Source organism: Eucyclogobius newberryi, unplaced genomic scaffold, assembly GCF_026437365.1.
Source record: "Eucyclogobius newberryi isolate DKJ021-1_F unplaced genomic scaffold, fEucNew1.0.hap1 SCAF_15, whole genome shotgun sequence".
Classification (NCBI taxonomy): Eukaryota; Metazoa; Chordata; class Actinopteri; order Gobiiformes; family Gobiidae; genus Eucyclogobius; species Eucyclogobius newberryi.
In genome coordinates, this window is record NW_027315779.1 from 19,029,474 (window position 1) to 19,050,035 (window position 20,562).

A 20,562-nucleotide genomic window follows, 5' to 3' on the forward strand; every position below is an offset into this window, starting at 1 on the left:
TATAATTCTTTGTTAGAAAGCTACCCATAAAATATATTTGATCATATATCATACAAAAACTAATATGTTTTAAAAATTGTTCTATTTTAATTTATTCTCTGTTTTAGGCAGATTACAGTATCCAATGGCAAGTAAATACTGTTGAAGCTGATGTAAGTATTCCTTGAATATTATATTGTAAACACTCAAATGTCATGATATTTAAAGTTACAAAAATATTGTATTTTATTTACAACTTTAGATGACTGTGCCAGCAGGGGGCATGATTTAGCCAACTCTTTTGTCTGTGAACAGTCTTCTGCTGCAAAGCTTGCTGATTGGTCAAAAGACCCACATGGGCTAGAGCAGTGGCCAATAGAGCTTGAGCTGATTATGGCTGTTGCTAAGGCACTTCAAGGCAGAAATCTGTCAGAAGTCTGCCTCCATTTCACTCGCCTGCCTCTGTCACTGCTGCTGTTGCTTCAAACCTCTTGTGTGCATCTCACTGCATGTGAGGTTTCTCATCAGGCCAGCCTCCTCCCGAGTCCTCCTGAGGCCACAGTCTGTGAGAAGATTAGAATAGTGTAGAGGGCTTTTCATGTTAGTGCACAAAGGCAGTGCTTTAGCCCCACCTCCTATGTTTGTCCTGGCACTTGACATTTGAGCTCAACTGAACTTTCGTCTGTCACCTCAACACCCTTCTTTTGTCTTCATCATCAAGATGCTAAAAATGTAACTTTATACAGAAATACTGGCTATGTTATGTAGACAATTGTTTTAAAATTACGTTTAGCTAAAAAGGAACTGTCTGTTTAAAAATAGCACTTCCTTCCTTTAAAGGTAACGGAGCTACTACATCATGAGTCATTTCTCAGTTAAATCTAACATTTCACACAACATTTGATGATCAAAGTATCACAAGTATTGTGGGGGAAATCCTCCTGAAAATGGCAGCTTTGTATCTGTGGAGAGATTGAATTTATTTTCTCTACTGTATTGGCACTGTTCCAACCCTCACTTGTTCCACACACACTTATACACACACACACACGCACACACACTTATACACACACACACACACACTCACACATACACACACACACACTTACACACACTTACACACTTACACACACACACTTACACACACACACACACACACACACTTACACACACACACACACACACACACACACTCACACATACACACACACACACTTACACACACTTACACACTTACACACACACACACACACACACTTACACACACACACACACACACACACACACTTACACACACACACACACACTTACACACACTTACACACTTACACACACACACACTTACACACACACACACACACACACACACTTACACACACACACACACACACTCACACATACACACACACATACTTACACACACTTACACACACACACACACACACACACACACTTACACACTTACACACACACACACACACACTTACACACACACACACACACACACTTACACACACACACACACACACACTTATACACACACACACTCACACATACACACACACACACTTACACACACTTACACACACACACACACACACACACACACACAGTGCTTACTGTACACACTCATGTCTGTCTGCTCTCATTCTCCTCTTGCTCCGTCTGTTCACAGCCAAAAGTGATAGATAAGAGATTCTCCTCTGTGATTGGCTGCGGGCTGTAGTGGCAGCTGCTGGTCCCGCCCCCTCGCTCGCAGCACATGGATCAGTCTGATGTGAGAGCCGAGCATCAGAGAGCGGAGTGGAAACAGGAAGAGGAGGAAAGGGGAAGAAAGGAGTCAGGAGAGGATCGGGAGAGACAAGGTGGTGTGGCGTGAAAGGGAGCACCAGGGGACCAGGGGACAAGGGTCGCAAAGGGCGTGCGGATCAAAGAACCGACACTGAAAGAGGTAAAGAGCGTGGCCCGTGCACTTCACCGGATATTCAGGCTCCTGTCTCTTTAATTTAAATGTTCTGCCTGTAGTGAGTGACACGCCATTGAAGTGAGTGGGATTGCTTTTCTCTGTTGATTTGTCCCTTCGGCCGGAGCCAGGTCTCGCTCTGCTGTGGTTTGTCTTGACTGAAGACACTGCAGTAGCTGTCTGCAGACTGTGCTGCACATTCATGAAACACACAGGCACAGCTCACGTGCACACACTTAAGTGCAGAGCAGGAATTTAGACAGGATGAATGTGGAGGCGAAGAGAAGCTGTTGCAGTTGCACTGTGTTGTGGTTACAGCTGTACCCGTCTGTAACTGTTGAATAGCAGACACTGTGGGTGTTTGGATGTTGATAGTACTTAGTGGGTAAACTACAAGATTAAACTCATTTGGATTCAAGTCTAGACCTGGAGCCACGCTGGGCTCACCTTCAATAAAAGTCAGCTTTGCCTTGATTGGCGCTAATAAATGTTGTTTTAAACCTTATTAGTAATAGGATTGTCTATTATACCTTATTAGTAAAAGGATTGTCTTTATTATATGACCTATATATCTGGAAAAATCAGCCGGTATTATACCCGGCTTAGACAGCCACCTGGATACATCAGCCGAGATGGCAACCAGCTCACTAGGAAGCTGTCTAGCACAGACACACACACAAACACAGCCATCTTTGAACCGGTTAACCCGATCCACTGCTTTTGTTCATATATTTGTGACTATGGGGCATTGTCTGGTAAGAGACACCCCTCTTTCTTGTTCTTGACCTTGCCTTGGTACATTCCAGTACCCCTCGGAGGGCTGTGCTTTATGGAGCTTACGCCGGCTGAGGTGGCTTTTATGGAAGGAGAGAAGGGGAAGAAGCTGTGCAGAGAGGGGCTGTGGGGATGTTATTTTTAGACATCTGATACTGTATGTTGCTTGTCTGTGATTGTGACACAATTTTAGTCCTGCTTCTATTGACATGCCACACTGTCCACTTGTGCATTAGTGAGGCTCGTCTGCCGGGTCTGAGCTGTGTTGCTCCATCTGTTCCCACCATGTCTGCTGCACTCCTCGTGTTAGTGAGCTGCTGTAGAAGCCACCAGAGACAGGCCTGGTCTGGTGCAGCCCATCCTTCCTTTTATGGCATAGGATCTGTATCCTTCCTGCAGCACACATACACACACATGAGCACTATATTACAGTACAATTAGACTAAGCTCTGGGTGAGACATGAACAGCACTCCTGCTGGTGTCTGCTACAACACACAAGTGCACTCACAAACACTCCTAAACACTCATTTGACCATGCTCTATATTTTAACATTAAAAGGCTTGACTTTTGCCTGTAAATAATCATCATTATTTCATATTTTACTCACTGCTTCATGAAAGATATATTAGCATTGTATGCAGCTCATTCCCACTCACATGTACATGTTAACATTCCACACCTTTCTGGAAGCCCTGCTCCCAGCTCTGGACGAAATGATATCATCGGTTGCCAGGGATACAAGGACACAGCATGTTGAAAAGGAGAGGGTGAAGCAAAGGCAGGCAATCCACATTGCAAGCAAGATAATAAGGGTTTGGATATTAGGTATCAGAAAGATATCTTTTGAGACAAGTAGTAAAGATTGTAAAGTAATATGCACATAGTAGAAAAAAACATCAATAAACGGAGAACATTTTTGTGTTTGTTTTGAGTGAGTAGAATTGCAGTAGGAATGATTGTTCAGAAACTGAGGTCCATAACCGTGGTCACTGAGGAGAGAGTGGGGATTGAGCACATTCTTTCTGACCTGTACATGTGTGCACCAACTGACTGGGGTATTTCCTCACTCACTCTGTGTGTTTCTGTGTGTTTCTATGTGTTTCTATGTTTTCCAAAAGCCAGCGGGAGCGAGTGTGTCTATTTAAAGAGACCAGAGCCTGCAGAGGTCTGCTGTCTTACCTTACAGTGTCGAAGGTGGACCAAGAAATCTGCCTCATTTTTCTTCAGCAGTCATTGTTAAGGTAACTCAAATACATTTTGACAGATTACAGTTAAGCCAATGCTGTGATGCAAAATGCCATAAAACCTGCTTTCATTGGACAAAAACTGTTCTGCAGGCACATGAATGAATGCATACTTATTCCTCTGTAGTAAAATCCCTGACCAGGGTTTCCTTGGTGATGAATATTTTTTTGTAGTTTTATCATTTTGTGGCAGATGACTTTTAACACTGCTCAGATTAATTATTAGATCTGTGCCTGCTCTGCACAATCTTTGCCTTGGGTTATCCTGTTGTAAAACAAAGCTTTTGCCTAACGCCAATGTTAACCTTTTTGTTCATGACATCATTTGGCCTCTTAAGTTTGATTCCAGATGTCTCCAATAAACTTTGCACATATGGATTCAATACTGTGAGCACAGCAACATTGTTAAGAAGTCACATTGAAAATGCAGTTGAATGGAAGCAAGACATTACAACTGTGCTAAAAAAGCAAATTCCACAACGTAAATGGGAGGGTCTAAAACAGATGGGCTCTCTGTTGTTGTTATAATCTTCCCCTGTAGCAAGCTTAGGGTTAAGGCGAGAATAGCAGTCTTTTCTTGTCAAACAAACTCAGCAACTGAAACATGGTGTCCAACAATGCATTGCTTACAGCATACCAAGCACTGAGGAACCAAGATTTCTCACAAGAACACTGTCTATATATGAATATTTCATCATGGATACATGATTTTAGTACTGCTGGGCATCAACTGGCTGCTACAAGCACATGAATACACTTTATATACAGGATTTTAAGGTATAATCACACACTTTGTGCAGCATTTTATATTCAAACTAATGTTGTGAGTGCATACAAATTTATCTGTTCTTGCTAACAACAGCTAAATGCTCCAAAGTAATTCACTCAACTCAGTCAGCACTCACAGTGGGGCCATTGTAGCAGAGCAGCAGCCATGTTATTACAAACAAACCTTTGTCAACCAAACTCAACATCTGTGGAAGTCCAAGAAAACGTTATCTTTTATCAACTGTCAAAAGTATACTAATAGTTTTACCATTTAAATATACAATATGGACACCTTCTAATTTGCAGCTACAGGTAAAGGACTGTTAGAAATGCATTCATAAAAAGCTTTTTGAATTTTGAATCTAAGACACTTCTAATATGTGCAAATAAGCTGAAACGTATAGACTCTTGTCAATTTCAGCCACTGCTCGTGCTGTGTTTCCTTTCTTTGTTCTGCAGTGGTTGCCATGGTCTTTCCTCTTAGTGCATGTTGTGTCTCTGCATGGCCACTGGCTGTGGTGGCTGCTGAGAAGCAGTGATTAGAGAGGCAAAATGCCCAATGCAGCTGTAGCTGACTAATGATATGTCCACTGAACAGGTCCAGAGCAGCAACAAAACCACGGAAGAACCTGCTGTGGACACACATCTGTAGTCCATGTCTGACTAAAGTCAACCTATTTGATTACACATGGTTACAACCAATACCATGTGTACAACAAATGTTTAGGATCAAAGCATGAAGTGCATCCCTAATACAGATCTGTGTGAAAGTCCTGTGTGTGTGCTGTTCTCTCTGTGGCAGGCTGCATGTATCACCCAGCGGAGCTGTACTCAGGCCGTAACACATGGGACTCCTACCCAGCTGGAGGACCTAACAGAGGGCAGTGGCCTTCTGTAAACAGTCGGCCCTGGAACCACGCTCAAAGGTCAGTAATACTATGACAACTCATACACTTCTATGCTGTCGTATTTCAGTTCAGTTTTCAGTTCCAGTTTAAAAACAAAAGGTATTACATAGATCCTAAGTAGGTGTATCGGTGTAGGTGATTCCAATTCAACTTAAGTGTGTTACTTGAAAATGTGCATCCTGTAAAAATAGTGACGTTGTCCCAGTGCGCAGAGGGTCATCGTTGCCATTAGGCTCAGAGTAGATGTCTGAGCTGAGTCAAGTTCAGACGCATTAGAAGCTGACTGATGCAGTGGCTGTAATGAGCGTATTCATCTAGTGTCTCTTTAGAGCTGCAGCTGGGAGCATGTCTCCAAGTGTGAGAACAGGACTCTGAATGAGGAAGCTGATTGTGGGTGCAATGAATATGATGAGGACTAGAGTGTCTGATTAGAGAATAGAGTTTAAAGCTGCTTTGCTTGTGTACATGTCTCTCCATGGCCTCGCCCTAGTACGTCTCTAACATGTCATATGAACCATATAGTTGCATTTTTAACAGCAAACTTCAATGTGCTCCAACTCAAGTGTGGTTGAATTCGAAAACGGATAAAAAACTTTTATATTTATGTCAAATTTCAATAAAAAACATGTTTTTTTTAAGGAGATTTACTTAATATATTCAATTATCAAGACAATATTGTAGATTTAAAAAAAAAAGATTTCTATCACTAATATAAAACATCAAATTATTGATATTGCATCTTAAATAGTATTAATCATGGAAATATACGTAGTTGGAATGCTTCCGTTTGAATGCTGGTGTGAGAGTAGATGGATAATAATAATTTGTGGATGTATTTTGCCGGCTGTTCCACCACTAATGGAGTTTAATGGTAAAATAACCCAAATCTGGGTTTTATCGTTCTCTAACTCTTGGATAATACTGTGTTAGGGCTGGGTAATATGACAAAAAAAGTTATATTTGTTCTCCTCATATTTTTCAAATGTCTTTGCTCTTTTTAAAAAAAAATATGAATTGAATACAAAAACAGCATTATTTTTTTTAACTCTGCTTCAAACAACATGCTTTCACTGTTGAAATTTCCCAAGTGGATCAATGACAATTTTAAATTCAGACCAGATCTTGATCTCGATTAAAATCAAATTAATTACACTGTCCTATGCTGGGAGGAATATTTGTTTGGGAGTTTGTATTCGGTTCTTAACAAGTTGCTGCAATGTCATGCTATTCGATTCAACAGTCCAAGAAATATAAATAAATAAATAAAGACAAATCTGCTTGTTGATTATTATTGCGCACAACTCTTAATCTGTGCTGGTATTTTAATTTTACATTTCCCTGGCACATTTGAGACATCAAATAAAACAAGCATGCAGGGTTATGACCTGATATTTTGGTGCTTATTTGTTGCTATGTGGACTTTAATTAAAAGGCAATGATATAGGAAAAGTTAGACCTGTAATCATGGCGAGAAAGAGAAGCTTCCATAAAAACACAACAAAGCTGTAATTTACTATCACAACCATACATGTATATTATACTGCACAAATGAATGACACTGCTATTGTGTCCCTGTAGCAACACCCCTGTCTATTCTAACTATGCTGCTCTCCTGAGACACCAAGCTGCTAGACCAGAGTCTGTCTCCCCCTCCACCCTGAGCCACTGTGCAGATAAGTGATCGGCTGCAGACTTCCACCTCTGCAGGACCTGTACGTCTCCAGGGCTCTGGGACGAGCAGGTCTGATCACAGCCGACCCTTCTCACCCTAGACAGACTATTTGAGCCACTCCCCTCAGACAGGAGGCCACTCCCCTCAGGCAGGAGGCCACTCCCCTCAGGCAGGAGGCCACTCCCCTCAGGCAGGAAGCTACTGTCCATCCGGACTAGAACCTCCCGCCATAAGAACAGTTTCTTTCCCTCTGCCGTTTAACTCATAAACACTTCATAGTACCTTAGTAACACTTTAATATTCATGTCAATTCCTCCTTTCCACTGTTTGGCACTACCAGTTTTGCACTATTGTTCCGATCCTGTTGTTGTATTTATATTATATTTGAATCACAGGTATTCTACACATTTATTTATGTCAGCATATTTAGCCGTATCTATTTTGTCAGTATTATTATTATATTATATTATATGTTTTATGTTGCATCATGACGCCGATGCAAGTTCCTAGTTTGTGAATTGTTCACTGAGAATGGCAATAAAACAGATTCCAATTCCAATATTTGTATTAACAATAATTACCGTTTTAATCGTTCAGATGCCAAGAGGGGCGCAACCAACCACACCATCCACCATCATATCGTCTCTATAATGGGTTAGTGTTTTTGCATTTCATTTCTCCTCTAATACCAGACTAATACCTTCAATAACAGGACACTTGGTTAGCTCGTATTCTTGTTGTTTTTACCAGAGAGGACCGACCTGTTGGTCATGGCCAGGCCAAAAACCTGTCCAAGGGACACCCTGTGCGTGTTTGGGACGGCAAAGAGCAGCCATACAAAACCCAGAGCTGGCACCACGATTCTCTGCGCTCCTTCCACAACAGAGGGGGCAGCGGTTATCTACCAATGCCGAGAGAGCACTACACCAACTGGAACAACAATGGCAACTCTGTGGTAAGGATTTCTGAGCTAAAATGTATACATGAACTTTGCTGTTATGTACTATCAGATATGTTAATGTTGATTGTCTGTGATAGCCGCCTCATCGCAGCAGAGATCTCCCGTCACTGCCAGATAGATTTGCCACATCAGATTGTCGAAGGAGTTTTCCAGGTAGACTGGTAAACAACAGACCGGGACCATGGAAACGGCCCGCCCTCCACCAGCGAAGAGAGCAGTTTCACCAGCACAGTCCACCTCAACCTTTGTCCCCTCGAGAAGAATGTCCAATCAAAAGGAGAAGGGACTCTGAGCAGGTGAGCACATGTGACAAAAGTCTGTCTGTGTTAAGCTGTAGAAAAGTGTATGGATTGAGTCAGCCAACACTAAGAAGAAGGGAAGGAAGGAAGGAAGGAAGGAAGAGAAGACACAGCACAAGTTTTGTTTCTATGACAACATGCATAGGCCTTTGTATGACAAAAAGTGTATCATATTATATTATATTGTATGGCATGATTGTTTAATATGTATGAAAAACATGGGATCTTTGTTTTTCTTTTTTAAGTTAATATTATTATGGAAATTGCAGCTTTTGACATGGTTGATTCCAACTTTAATTCCAATCATCATACAACCCTTTTTATGTTTTCAGTCATCTCATCCTGGCTCAAGGCATTCAACATTGCCTTTCCACCCTCCATCACCATCACGGCAAAACCGCAACAACCAAGAGGACTGGAAACCTCTGGGAGACAGGCCAGGACATTCCCAATACTCTGACTGTAGGCCTTCAACCTCTCAGCATCAGGTATGTTCACCTTAGAACTACAATACAAAATAATTGTATTAATATTGGCACTAAATACCATAACCTTTTTGAAGGAAACCTTAAAATTACATATTGGAGTTAAAAACAATCTAACATCTTTGAGTCGACCACCACATCATGAAGCCAGTGGAAAGAGCCCCTGTTCACCAGCAGATCACACTCGTGTGCCTTATAGTCACCAAAACCACCACCATCAACGGCACACTCAACAGCACAACACCCCACTGCATTCTGTGGCTCACAAGGACTCGCACGGTAACCATAAGCAAAGAACGGTAAGATACTGTTGGTAATACTGTTTTCTGGATAGTCTGAAATGCTAATTAATTGAACATGCAAATACAAAAGTTTGCAAAAGACTTGTCTGAGATCAAAAAGAGTTGTTGTAAGCATAGTTTTATTTATTAAAAAAAAAACACACATTTGGAGCCCTTTCTACACTAAATGTGACATTATTGACTATTATATTATAACATACTTGCTTGAATATTACTCTATTATGTACAAAAATAAACAAATCATTTGTGTTTTTGCTCCAGGGGTCTCAGCACGGGGGAAGTTCAAGGGACCCTGGTCCCTCCAAGTTCTCTGTTGCAGACGCTTCGTCTGGTTTATCCAAACATTCCACTGCCAACAGCCCATCTGTCCCATCCAGCTCAACTTTTCATCAACAAGAAAGCTCCCCCATCAACCACAGCAGTAGTCCTGCTCATCAGAAAGTACACAGAAGCTCAAGTCACAGTCCGAGATCCAGTCCCTCGGTAACTCTATCCACTGCCAATAGCACAGGCTCGTCAGAGAAGAACAGGAAGACCCCACAACACCTCCCATCCAAACAGTCCTCTCACACGTCCAGAGAAAACAAGCCTAAGTTGAAAGAGAGAAAATTAAAAGATAAAAAGAATCGAACAGGTGAAGATGCACAGAAAGATGAAAGAAAGACTGAAGAAAGAAAACAGCGACGGAAAAAAGAAGGGAAATCTTTGGATGAGAGGAAAAAAAAGAAGAAAGCATTAAGAAAAGAGAAAGATTCAAAAGAAAGTAGTACTTTCACCTCCAGATGCAGTTCTACAGTAGAGGCCAAAGTAAAATTATCAGAAAATCACAAGCGCAGAGAAAGGAGTGAACTAGCTGACAAAGCACCCCACAGACCGACTACTAATGTCCAGAATACCTCTAAGATCCAAGTATTCCCTGATCGAGACAGGCACACCTCATTAAAGCCATCCTGCAAATCTGATAATCAAAAAACCCTGAAAAAGAACAGCACCAGCTCAAAGGTTCACCTCAAGAAGAAACTCAAGCGGCCCTTCCATTCAAAAGACAGACAGGATAAGACTGTTGAAAAGGCAACATGTCTGTTAAAAGGCACACGCACAAATTCCCAAGATGCACTCCCTTCTTTACTGTTCAAAGCTTTAGAGCCACTCAGTACTGCGTGTTCCGTGAGTGTGGAGCAGCCTATCCGTGGGAACCAAATTGGGAAAAGACCAGTTCTCAATGCCCCGGATCTGCAGCCTGTAGGTATCGTAGGACAATTGAGGGATTCTGTGGATAATCCTTCTAACAGTCCACCTGTGCTAAGCTGGCAAGGCTCGCCAGTGTCCGTAGAAGATGATGACGAACTCGAAAAGGGAGTAATAAGTAGACCTGTCCTACAGGCCAGCCCAACACAGTCCCCTTGTCCGGAACAAAACCTGGATCCTGATGGTAGCATGGATGAAATCACAAAAGATCTTTGCCAAGATGATCATTGCAGTAGATTTGAGATTCCTATTTCAGTAGAAAAGGTAGAAAGAACTAGTAAAGGGTACAATCATAAAAAAGGAATGAATGACGTTTTTAAAAGCTTGGCCACGTTTCTCGGAGGACAGAGGATTCCCTGTCGGGGCGGTCCATTTGGTGGGCCTCCTGGTGTGGACTCAAAAGGAGTGAAATATTCGTCTTCTCTGTCAATACAACCAGACATTCACAGTCTTGAGAATCAGGATGACTCTCCATCAGAACCCAGTAAGGATTTACCTGCTCACACTACCTCGGCTGCAGTTCTGAATTCATCTTTTAGTGGCAGCCTCATGCAGAAAAGACAAAAAGAAAATCATCTGTGCATCGTCAAAGAGGAAGAGAAAAAGAACAGTATGGTGTGTGATTGTGAAACGCTACAGCCCCCTCTTCTGGACAGCTCACTTAGCGCTGAGCTCACGCTAACCACAACTCACACAAAGGCATTCACTGGATTTATTAACATGCCTGCCAAAACCGAAGAAAGAACTGCAAATCCAGGGTGCCCTGACTCGGACAGAAAAAGAAAACATCGAGATGGAAATCAGGAAGAAGGAACAAAGATTAAAAAAAACAGAGCAGAAAGTAGTGCTGTTTGTAAAGTCGAATGTAAAAAGCCGGTTTCATTCTCTGTGCCAGTCATCTGCAGACAAATCTTCCAACAACACATGAAAGCCCAGACCCCTCAGGAAAATCAAGACATCCAAGCAGACAAGCCTATTGGTAGCATGGAGGCCACACACAAAACTGTAAACAAGAAGCAGAATGAGAAAAATGAATTAAAGGCAGATGAAAATAAGACTTCAAGATCAACTATAACCATCAATCTGACAAAAGTATGCGTCGCCTCACTGGCAACAAAGCCCCCAGTACCTCCAAAAGACCCTCTCAAACTGAAAGCCCTGTCTCTGGGCATGTCCAAGGAGCTCAAGATCCTTTTGGTGCGGGTCAAGAGCGATGGACGTCAGACGTACAACATATCAGAAGTGGAGGAGCAACGGATTCCACTGTCCACAATCAGCATTGGCAACACAGCGTCTGAGCTGATCAAAGCCTGCAAGTGAGTAGCATCTAATATTCAGGAGCAAAAGGCAGACTTTTTTTGATGATTCATTCCCCTTTTTATCTCTATATTCCAGGGGAGTCGGCATAAAGGGGAAATTTAGAGAGTCATACCTGCTCCCGGCCTTTTCTGTTAAACCCAACATCGAAGTCCAGGTCCCAATTCCTCGGGACAAACTCAACCCTCCCACTCCCAGTATTTATGTAAGTTCTCTACTTGCATTACCGTGACGTAAAATAGCAAAAAAAGATCATTCCTAAAATCACAAAACACTAATTGCAGTGAATTTATTTGTATGTATGTCTATACCGTTATGTCTATATTGTTACTAAGATTTAATTAAAACATTTTAAAATATATATGTTATATATTAATTATATTAATCAATTCCTCTTTTTTATTTGCAGTTGGAGAGCAAGCGAGATGCCTTCTCTCCAGTTCTCCTTCAGTTCTGCACAGATCCTAAAAATGCTGTTACTGTCATCAGAGGGCTGGCTGGTTCCCTCCGCCTCAGTAAGTTCATACACTCACTGTACTTTTGACTTTTCGCTTTGTTTGATGGCTTTTTCAATACATTTTTATATACTGTATGTAAATCCCTTTTCCCACTTAGTGGGTGACATAAGACGGTATTTATCACGCCAGATGTTTCATATTATGTTCTCTTTACAGCTATAGCTGCTTTAATTCCTGTAGTTTAATCACATTAATCATTACATTTGTTTTTACAGTCTTTACAGTCATAACTATCAGTGTGTGTTTTTCTCTCTTTATACAAGATCTTGGATTGTTTTCCACTAAGTCCTTGGTGGAAGCAAACTCAGAACATGCAGTGGAGGTTCGGACTCAGGTCCAACAACCCGCCGATGAGAACTGGAATGTGAAAGGCTCCTCTCAGACATGGCCCTGTGAAAGCAGCCGCTCGCACACCACTATCGCCAAATACGCTCAGTACCAGGCCTCTAGCTTCCAGGAGAGTCTAGAGGTGTGCATTGTTTTGCTTTGAGCAAACACAATGTCACATGATATTCAGTTTTCAGAGCAACCAGCAGATTTTAAATAAATGTAAATGTCTTAACAGGATGAGAAAGAGAGTGAGACTGAAGAAGATGAAGACAAGTCACCTAAGCCAGCTCCAGCGAAATCTTCTTTATCATTAGCAAACAGTAAAAGCGTGTCGGCCAAAGTCAGTTCTGTATCTGCAGCTAGTAAAGGCCCTAGTACACAAACCCCCAGGTTGGCTCAAGTATTGATGCTGTTTGAGACATTTAGCACTTTTTACAATTTTATATTGACTTGAGTCTTGTTTTTTTTTCCAGCACAGAGCAGAAACCAGTAGGAAAGATTATTAAATTTGGGACCAACATTGATCTCTCTGATCCTAAAAGGTGGGATTTCCAGTATCTGGAAAGTAGCAATCATTATTTTTTTTTTCATCAAATAGAAAAAGGTTCTTTACACATCTCTCATCATTGTGACTATACTATTTGTCTGTTTTATACACAGGTATTACCTTGTGTGTATATATATGTACAGCTCTGGTTCCGACTTGATTAATAGACTTTGCTCTCTCGTCTGTTGTGTTCCATCAGGTGGAAGCCACAGCTGCAGGAGCTGGTGAAGCTGCCAGCCTTCATGAGAGTGGAGTCCAGCAACAACATGCTGAGTCATGTGGGTCACACCATCCTGGGCATGAACACTGTGCAGCTCTACATGAAGGTGCCAGGCAGTCGCACTCCAGGTCTCTGTCTTTACAAGGCGCACTGACTATGCTCTATTTTAAAATGTCTTTTGGGTGGCTTGCCTATGCTTGTGCTTTTCCCATCAGGTCACCAAGAAAACAACAATTTCAGCTCCGTCAACATCAATATTGGACCTGGTGACTGTGAGTGGTTTGCTGTCCATGAAAATTACTGGGAAGCTATCAACAACTTTTGTGAGAAGTGAGTCTGCATTTGAGTTAAAATTAGATTTTAGATAATGACCAAATGTTTCCAAATGCAAAATGTCTACCTGAAGGTTCCTGATTTAATTGTCTGTCTTCAGACATGGTGTGGACTACCTGACTGGGTCATGGTGGCCAGTGCTGGAAGACCTCTACAGCTCGAATATCCCTGTTTACCGCTTCATCCAGAGACCGGGCGACCTGGTGTGGATCAATGCAGGGACTGTCCACTGGGTTCAGGCTGTGGGCTGGTGCAACAACATCGCCTGGAATGTGGGGCCACTAAACTGTGAGTTACCAAGCAAGACGTCATCTCGAATTACTAATCAAATCTAGTGGCCCACATGCCGCAATCATCACCCTCTGCTGTCTGGTTTATTTTCTCTGTCAGCATACCAGTATCAGCTGGCTTTGGAGCGCTTTGAGTGGAATGAGCTGAAGAAGGTCAAGTCAATCGTCCCAATGATCCACGTTTCATGGAATGTGGCTCGCACTATCAAAATCACAGACCCAGACACTTATAAATTGGTCAAGTAAGTGCTGGATTTAGTAAAGGCATTATAGAAACTTTCCTCAAACGATAGGATGACTAATGTAAACTGCCAACATACATATTGTACACATCTGTCAGTGTGAGGGAGGTCTGGGAGACATGTTTCTGAAATCTCCCTGCTCTGAATATATTAGTCTATAACAGATTATAATAGTCTTTATCAGTCTTTTGAAATGCACCATATTCTTGCGTTCTTTTTAGACACTGCCTGATGCAGTCCATCAAGCACATCCAGATTCTCAAAGACCAGCTGATAGTCTCTGGAAAGAAAATCTCCTACCAGAGCCGTGTGAAGGACGAGCCGGCTTATTACTGCAATGAGTGTGACGTAAGAGTTTTTTGAAATACGGTTTTATGCATACTTTATCTAAAACTTGAGACCTTTTTAATGGACTCTTGTTTTTGTGCAGCTGGAGGTATTTAACCTGCTGTTCGTGACAAGTGAAAGCAGCAGTAAAAAGACCTATGTGGTGCATTGTGAGGACTGTGCGCGGCGAAAGAGCCCGGCCCTCGGAGGAGTAGTGGTGCTGGAACAGTATCGCATTGAGGAGCTAATGAAGACCTACGACACCTTCACTTTGGTTAGTGACATGGTGATGTGTGAAATGAGTGGTGGTACAGATAAGCTGCCTTTTATTTTTATTAACATCCTATCAGGCCATTCTGGCTTGTAGGTCATTGACAGGTATCGGCAGGCCAAGCGAGCCGCGGCTTGTGCTGTCGCAGAGGCAAAAACCCGGGCCTGGGAGGAGTTCGGGGAGGCCATGGAGGAGGACTATCGGTATCACCAACACCGTTTACGGTGCGGGTGGAGGCCTGCTGGCCTCGACTGGGGATGTCGTCGGACGGTGGAAGGAATACTTTGAGGATCTCCTTAATCCCTCAGTCACGTCTTCCGAAGAGGAAGTGGAGACCGGGGACTCGGAGGCTGGCTCATCCATCACCCAAGCTGAAGTCACTGAGGTTGTTCGCAAACTCCTCGGTGGCAGGGCTCCGGGGGTGGATGAGATCCGCCCTGAGTACCTAAAGTATCTGGATGTTGTAGGACTGTCTTGGTTGACACGTCTCTGCAACATCGCGTGGCGTTCGGGGACCGTGCCTCTGGACTGGCAGACCGGGGTGGTGGTCCCTCTGTTCAAGAAGGGGGACCGGAGGGTGTGTTCCAACTACAGAGGGATCACACTCCTCAGCCTCCCGGGTAAGGTCTATTCCAAGGTACTGGAGAGGAGAATCCGACCGATAGTCGAACCTCGGATTCAGGAGGAGCAGAGTGGTTTTCGTCCCGGTCGTGGAACACTGGACCAGCTCTATACCCTCCATCGGGTGCTCGAGGGTTCATGGGAGTTTGCCCAACCAGTCCACATGTGCTTTGTGGATCTGGAGAAGGCTTTCAACCGTGTCCCTCGGGGTGTCCTTTGGGGGGTACTCCGGGAGTACGGGGTCCGGGGCCCTTTGCTCAGGGCTGTCCGGTCCCTGTATGACCGCAGCAGGAGCTGTGTTCGCATTGCCGGCAGTAAGTCAGACCTGTTCCCAGTGCATGTTGGACTCCGCCAGGGCTGCCCTTTGTCACCGGTTCTGTTCATAATTTTTATGGACAGAATTTCTAGGCGCAGTCAGGGGTCGGAGGGTGTTCGGTTTGGGGACCACAGGATCTCATCTCTGCTGTTTGCAGACGATGTTGTCCTGATGGCTCCATCAAACCCGGACCTGCAACATGCACTGGGACGGTTTGCAGCCGAGTGTGAAGCGGCTGGGATGAGAATCAGCACCTCCAAATCCGAGGCCATGGTTCTCGACCGGAAAAAGGTGGCTTGCCCTCTCCAGGTGGGTGGGGAGTCCTTGCCCCAACCTATGGTCATGAGCTTTGGGTAGTGACCGAAAGGACAAGATTGCGGATACAAGCGGTCAAAATGAGTTTCCTCCGCCGGGTGGCTGGGCGCTCCCTTAGAGATAAGGTGAGGAGCTCGGCCACACGGGGGGAGCTCGGAGTAGAGCCGCTGCTCCTCCACGTCGAGAGGAGCCAGCTGAGGTGGCTCGGGCATCTGTTCCGGATGCCTCCTGGGCGCCTCCCTCGGAAGGTGTTTCAGGCATGTCCCACCGGGAAGAGGCCCCGGGGAAGACCCAGGACACGCTGGAGAGACTATGTCTCTCGGCTGGCCTGGGAACGCCTCGGGATCCCCCCCGGAGGAGTTAGAGGAAGTGTCTGGGGAGAAGGAAGTATGGGAGTCCCTGCTCAGACTGCTGCCCCCGCGACCCGGCCCCGGATAAAGCGGCAGAAGATGGATGGATGGATGGATGAAAAAGTGAGAAACCTTTGAGATCAAGAGTGACCTGGGACGGCCTTGCTTCTGTCAGTCTACCCCAGGGCAGCTATGACTACAGAAGTATCTTACTCTCATCTAGAGGAAGGATAATGGATAATGAAGTGTAAAATGTGTTTTGAAAGGTGCTACCTACTTTATTCGCGCGATATTGTCAGAATGAACCAGGGCTAAGTAAAGCAAAAGGTAAACCGTAATCATTTAGGGCTTGGTGATTTTTAAGACATTTATTGTATCAATAACTTCATGATTGTACATTTAATTTAAATTTCATTACAAGTAAAATGTGTTACTCTGGCACTACTCCCTGCTGACTCTTTTCTCTGCTCTTCAGGCACCGATGCAGATCCCAAAGTGACAGCTCCTCCCCGGTGTCTATCAGCCATAACCAAAACTAATGGCAGCACAAACACTGTTCTGAAGGCAATCTGTTCCTGTTTTTCAGCCTATCACGTTTACTCGGTATTGTTTACATCACACAAATACAACATAGATACTCAGCCAATCCAACAATAGCTCACTGTCTTCCCCAGCTGCTGATTGGAAGTGTGTTGTAGAAATAGAATGACTAGAGTGGTTCATTTTTCAAGAAGCATTTTTACAAATATGAGCTTTGCTAGCTCTGAAAATCAGGTTCTTTGTTCAACGGACACTGCTGTGATTTCAAAAGCGTCAAGTAGCCGGTATTATGTGTAATTCAGGTACTTTTATGCAAATTTACTACTAGGAACTTTTCTACACCAATCTAGTTATTCTGTGTCCATGACATTGCTGTGATTCTGTCATACCAGCAGGGGGACCTCTTCTCACAAGTAGCTAGCTGATTGTCACATTTTGGCTACTGGTTTTTGTTTTGGTATTCAGGTAAAATTGTCATCTGCATTTTCAGTCAGTATGCTCTTCAAGGTGCTATCCAATTCATATTTATTCCGCTTAGATACTTAAAAAATTATGTACCAGCCTAGAAGTACACCACATTGGCCTTGTGAACTGTATTTAGAGGAGTGGTAATTTGAGGATCAAACTTAAAACACATTTTTATGTATTAACTATACAAACAAATGAACATTTTCTCTAAAATACGGATTTACTAAAGGACTAATATGGTTTTATTCTTAGTTGGGAGTCTATGTGAGAAACTACAATTCTATTTCCAGATAATGGTGTTTGGTGTTGTTTCTATTGTACACAAATGAAAACAGTTTTATTTTTGGAATGGGATTATGGTCCCAGTTTTATACCTCCTTATGTTCTCTTGTTACTAGAAATTGTAAATTGTGCATTAATTTATAGAATTCTTATTGGTGTGTATAGATGCAGTACAAAGTAAGCAGTATGTGCTGAACTCCTTGAAGTCTGATGAAGTAATAATGTCCTTCGGGACACACAATCAAAGCATGTAGGCCAGTGAGGGTGAAAGGGCGAGCTTTAGCATTTTACTTCTTCAGCAAATTGTTCTCACGGTGTGCACTGTTCCTATCTACTTATATGTTTAGTTTTAGCTCGACATGTTACACCTGGTCTTAAACATGTTGACAGGCTGTTTTAAAGTTCAAATGTCATGTAAATAGACAAAAGACTCAACTTGTATAGGCAGTACTGTGCAAAAGGGTTTGACAACATAAACAAGGGTCTGTATGTATTGCAAAATGGTACAGACTCCCTTTAAAGACAAAGATTAATATAATTTTGTAGCTAAAAATAACTTATTTGTTTATAAACACCTAACTGCATTTTAGGTGGTGCTAAAGCTTCTGCACAGTACTCTTCAGATTTGTGTATAGAATGTCTCAACCTTTGCTCTCCCCATGCCCATCACTCTGTGCACACCATGCAATGTACATAATGTACTGTCTGAAAGTCTAATGCAAGAACCAATGTACTTTTGTTCTCAGTCCAATGTATTGTTTATATTGTTTGAATACTTCAGTCATTTGCCTCTGCTTTGTTGTTAGTATATTCTAATACCTTCATAAATATTCTCTTTAATTGTTGTGGGTGTCTGAGCCCACTTTTTACCTCTTTTTTTTGTGAAATGTTTTTGGATATTAGAGAAAATTGTAAATGCTAACATTTATAGTGTACATTGTTATTTCTGACATATTTATTGCATAAAGGTACTTCATGTAATAAGGGGCTACAAGGTATTTTCAAAAGTACAATAGTAAAAGAGTGGAGAGGGCAAGTGCAATTGGGGGCGGGTTTATTTACATGGTGCTAGACCCCTCCTTGCCTCAGTGCCCCACATCAACAGCATTAAATGATTTATGAACTCAACTCAAACACACTTTTGGTGCTTTTACAAACCATTACAATGCTGGTTACATAAATGAAATGATGTCTTTGTACTGTATCAAAATCAGCATCTCTTTCAGCTCTTTCCTTGTATAAAACTCATAAATAGTGAGTCATTAGTGGTTTAACTCATGAACATAAGCGATTGTTCTTGTAATTCTTGAAACTTTCGGCTGAGACTTTTAGGGATCTGACTTGTAAAGTCGTGGTTTGTTTTCTTCCTGTGTGTCTTGTTTTATTTGAATCGTTTGACTGATGTTTTAATGTTCTTTCTTTCTCTTGACTTGTTTGATTCATGCTGCATTCATTTCTTTAAGAAGTCACATAGAAAAAAACTGAGCCAGACCTGTCTTAAATCCCTCTGTGATTTTCTGTGACATATTGTATTGTTGTTCAAGAAATAAAAAAGGTTTTGATAAATTGTATGCATTGTAACAGTATGTATAAAAGTAACATTACAAACCTCCAATCTTTTAGTCAATAAAACAATGCCTAATACGATTTGATAGTAACACAAAATCTCAAGCTATTCATCCTGAACTTGATGTAGATAAATATTCACAATCATTTTGGATTGGAGATTGCCCTATTGGTGCTTTTCATATTCATTTTAAAGTATGTTGGTACATTTTATTAGACAGTACAGCGTGCAATGGGGATGAGACTGGGGACGAACATTGCAGCAAACTTTCGAGAGCCAGATTGGAACCTGCGATCCGCAAGTTGCTCATCCTTGTGCTAGTCCTCAGCAACTAATACACAACTAATATACAACAACCATGATTAAGTCCTCATTTAGACCTGATTTAGCCCTAGTTTTGTCCTGGTTTATTTAAATTCTTCACAGACGGCTTATTTTCTGCAGTAAAAATTTATCTCAATAGTAATGTTACTGTTGCCAATCCACTTTCATCCAATCAGAATAGAGAAACACAATGGCTGGAGCCAGACGATTGCAGAATCTACAAAAACTGGCAGGTCGCTTTAGTACTTTCAAGCTCCACAACCAAATGGCTAAATGCAAAGAGGGTTTACAAAATGGTTTGCCAATTGTGAGCCAGTGTCAAAAGGGAACAATACTGTCTATTTGCAGAATTCCAAAACAAGATGAACCTCTAATGCTCAGAATTAGTATTAGACTATTAAAAAAATTTAGTATTATGGAATAAAAACATTATTGAATAGACATGACAACATATGCTCCTCTCTTTTAGCCTACTTCGCTCTCGACGAGTATTTTCTGCATATAGGTTGTACTTATATATACACGCATTCCCATGGATATTAATTCAGCAACGTGACGTTTTGGTAATATTTGCCAAATGTACGTTTTCTTTCATCAGCCTCTGTTCATTGGATTACCACTAGATGGCGGTGATGGGCCAAGCGCGTCGCTTCGAAGTGAAGACTGCGGGAGTGAAAAGTGGCATTTCTCATTTTCCTCCCCCTCCTACATTTTTCTGATACCATCTTGTCAAAGCTGCAGCTGCTCCATTTAAAAAGCCAAGCAAATCAAACCTCTCC

General features: G+C 42.3%; 1 protein-coding gene across 3 annotated transcripts; it reads left to right on the top strand.

Annotated features, from left to right (window-relative positions):
* The first annotated feature begins 1,784 nt into the window (after nucleotides 1–1,784).
* kdm6bb (lysine (K)-specific demethylase 6B, b) lies at nucleotides 1,785–19,461 on the top strand. Of its 3 annotated transcripts, none has more exons than XM_072446534.1 (21): nucleotides 1,785–1,930; nucleotides 3,841–3,959; nucleotides 5,533–5,656; nucleotides 7,908–7,964; nucleotides 8,061–8,265; nucleotides 8,349–8,567; nucleotides 8,903–9,058; nucleotides 9,133–9,354; nucleotides 9,619–11,921; nucleotides 12,001–12,127; nucleotides 12,332–12,437; nucleotides 12,704–12,909; nucleotides 13,006–13,160; nucleotides 13,244–13,312; nucleotides 13,517–13,665; nucleotides 13,753–13,867; nucleotides 13,971–14,158; nucleotides 14,261–14,402; nucleotides 14,624–14,750; nucleotides 14,833–15,003; nucleotides 17,078–19,461. In XM_072446534.1, the coding sequence occupies exons 3-21, from the start codon at nucleotides 5,538–5,540 to the stop codon at nucleotides 17,099–17,101; spliced, it is 4,860 nt and encodes a 1,619-aa protein (XP_072302635.1). In that variant the 5' UTR covers nucleotides 1,785–1,930; nucleotides 3,841–3,959; nucleotides 5,533–5,537; the 3' UTR covers nucleotides 17,102–19,461. The 3 variants fall into 3 exon arrangements, with proteins under 3 accessions (XP_072302635.1, XP_072302637.1, XP_072302636.1); XM_072446536.1 differs by having other exon boundaries at nucleotides 13,018–13,160; XM_072446535.1 differs by lacking the exon at nucleotides 3,841–3,959 and having other exon boundaries at nucleotides 1,791–1,930.
* Nucleotides 19,462–20,562: the final 1,101 nt, after the last annotated feature.

Bases quoted from the DNA above. Each gene is read 5' to 3' on its own strand.
- kdm6bb (XM_072446534.1), top strand. From the start codon at position 5,538: ATGTATCACCCAGCGGAGCTGTACTCAGGCCGTAACACATGGGACTCC. The intron at 12,910-13,005 runs GTGTGCATTGTT...ATGTCTTAACAG, and splicing joins GCTTCCAGGAGAGTCTAGAG to GATGAGAAAGAGAGTGAGAC. The intron at 13,666-13,752 runs GTCTCTGTCTTT...TTTTCCCATCAG, and splicing joins GCCAGGCAGTCGCACTCCAG to GTCACCAAGAAAACAACAAT.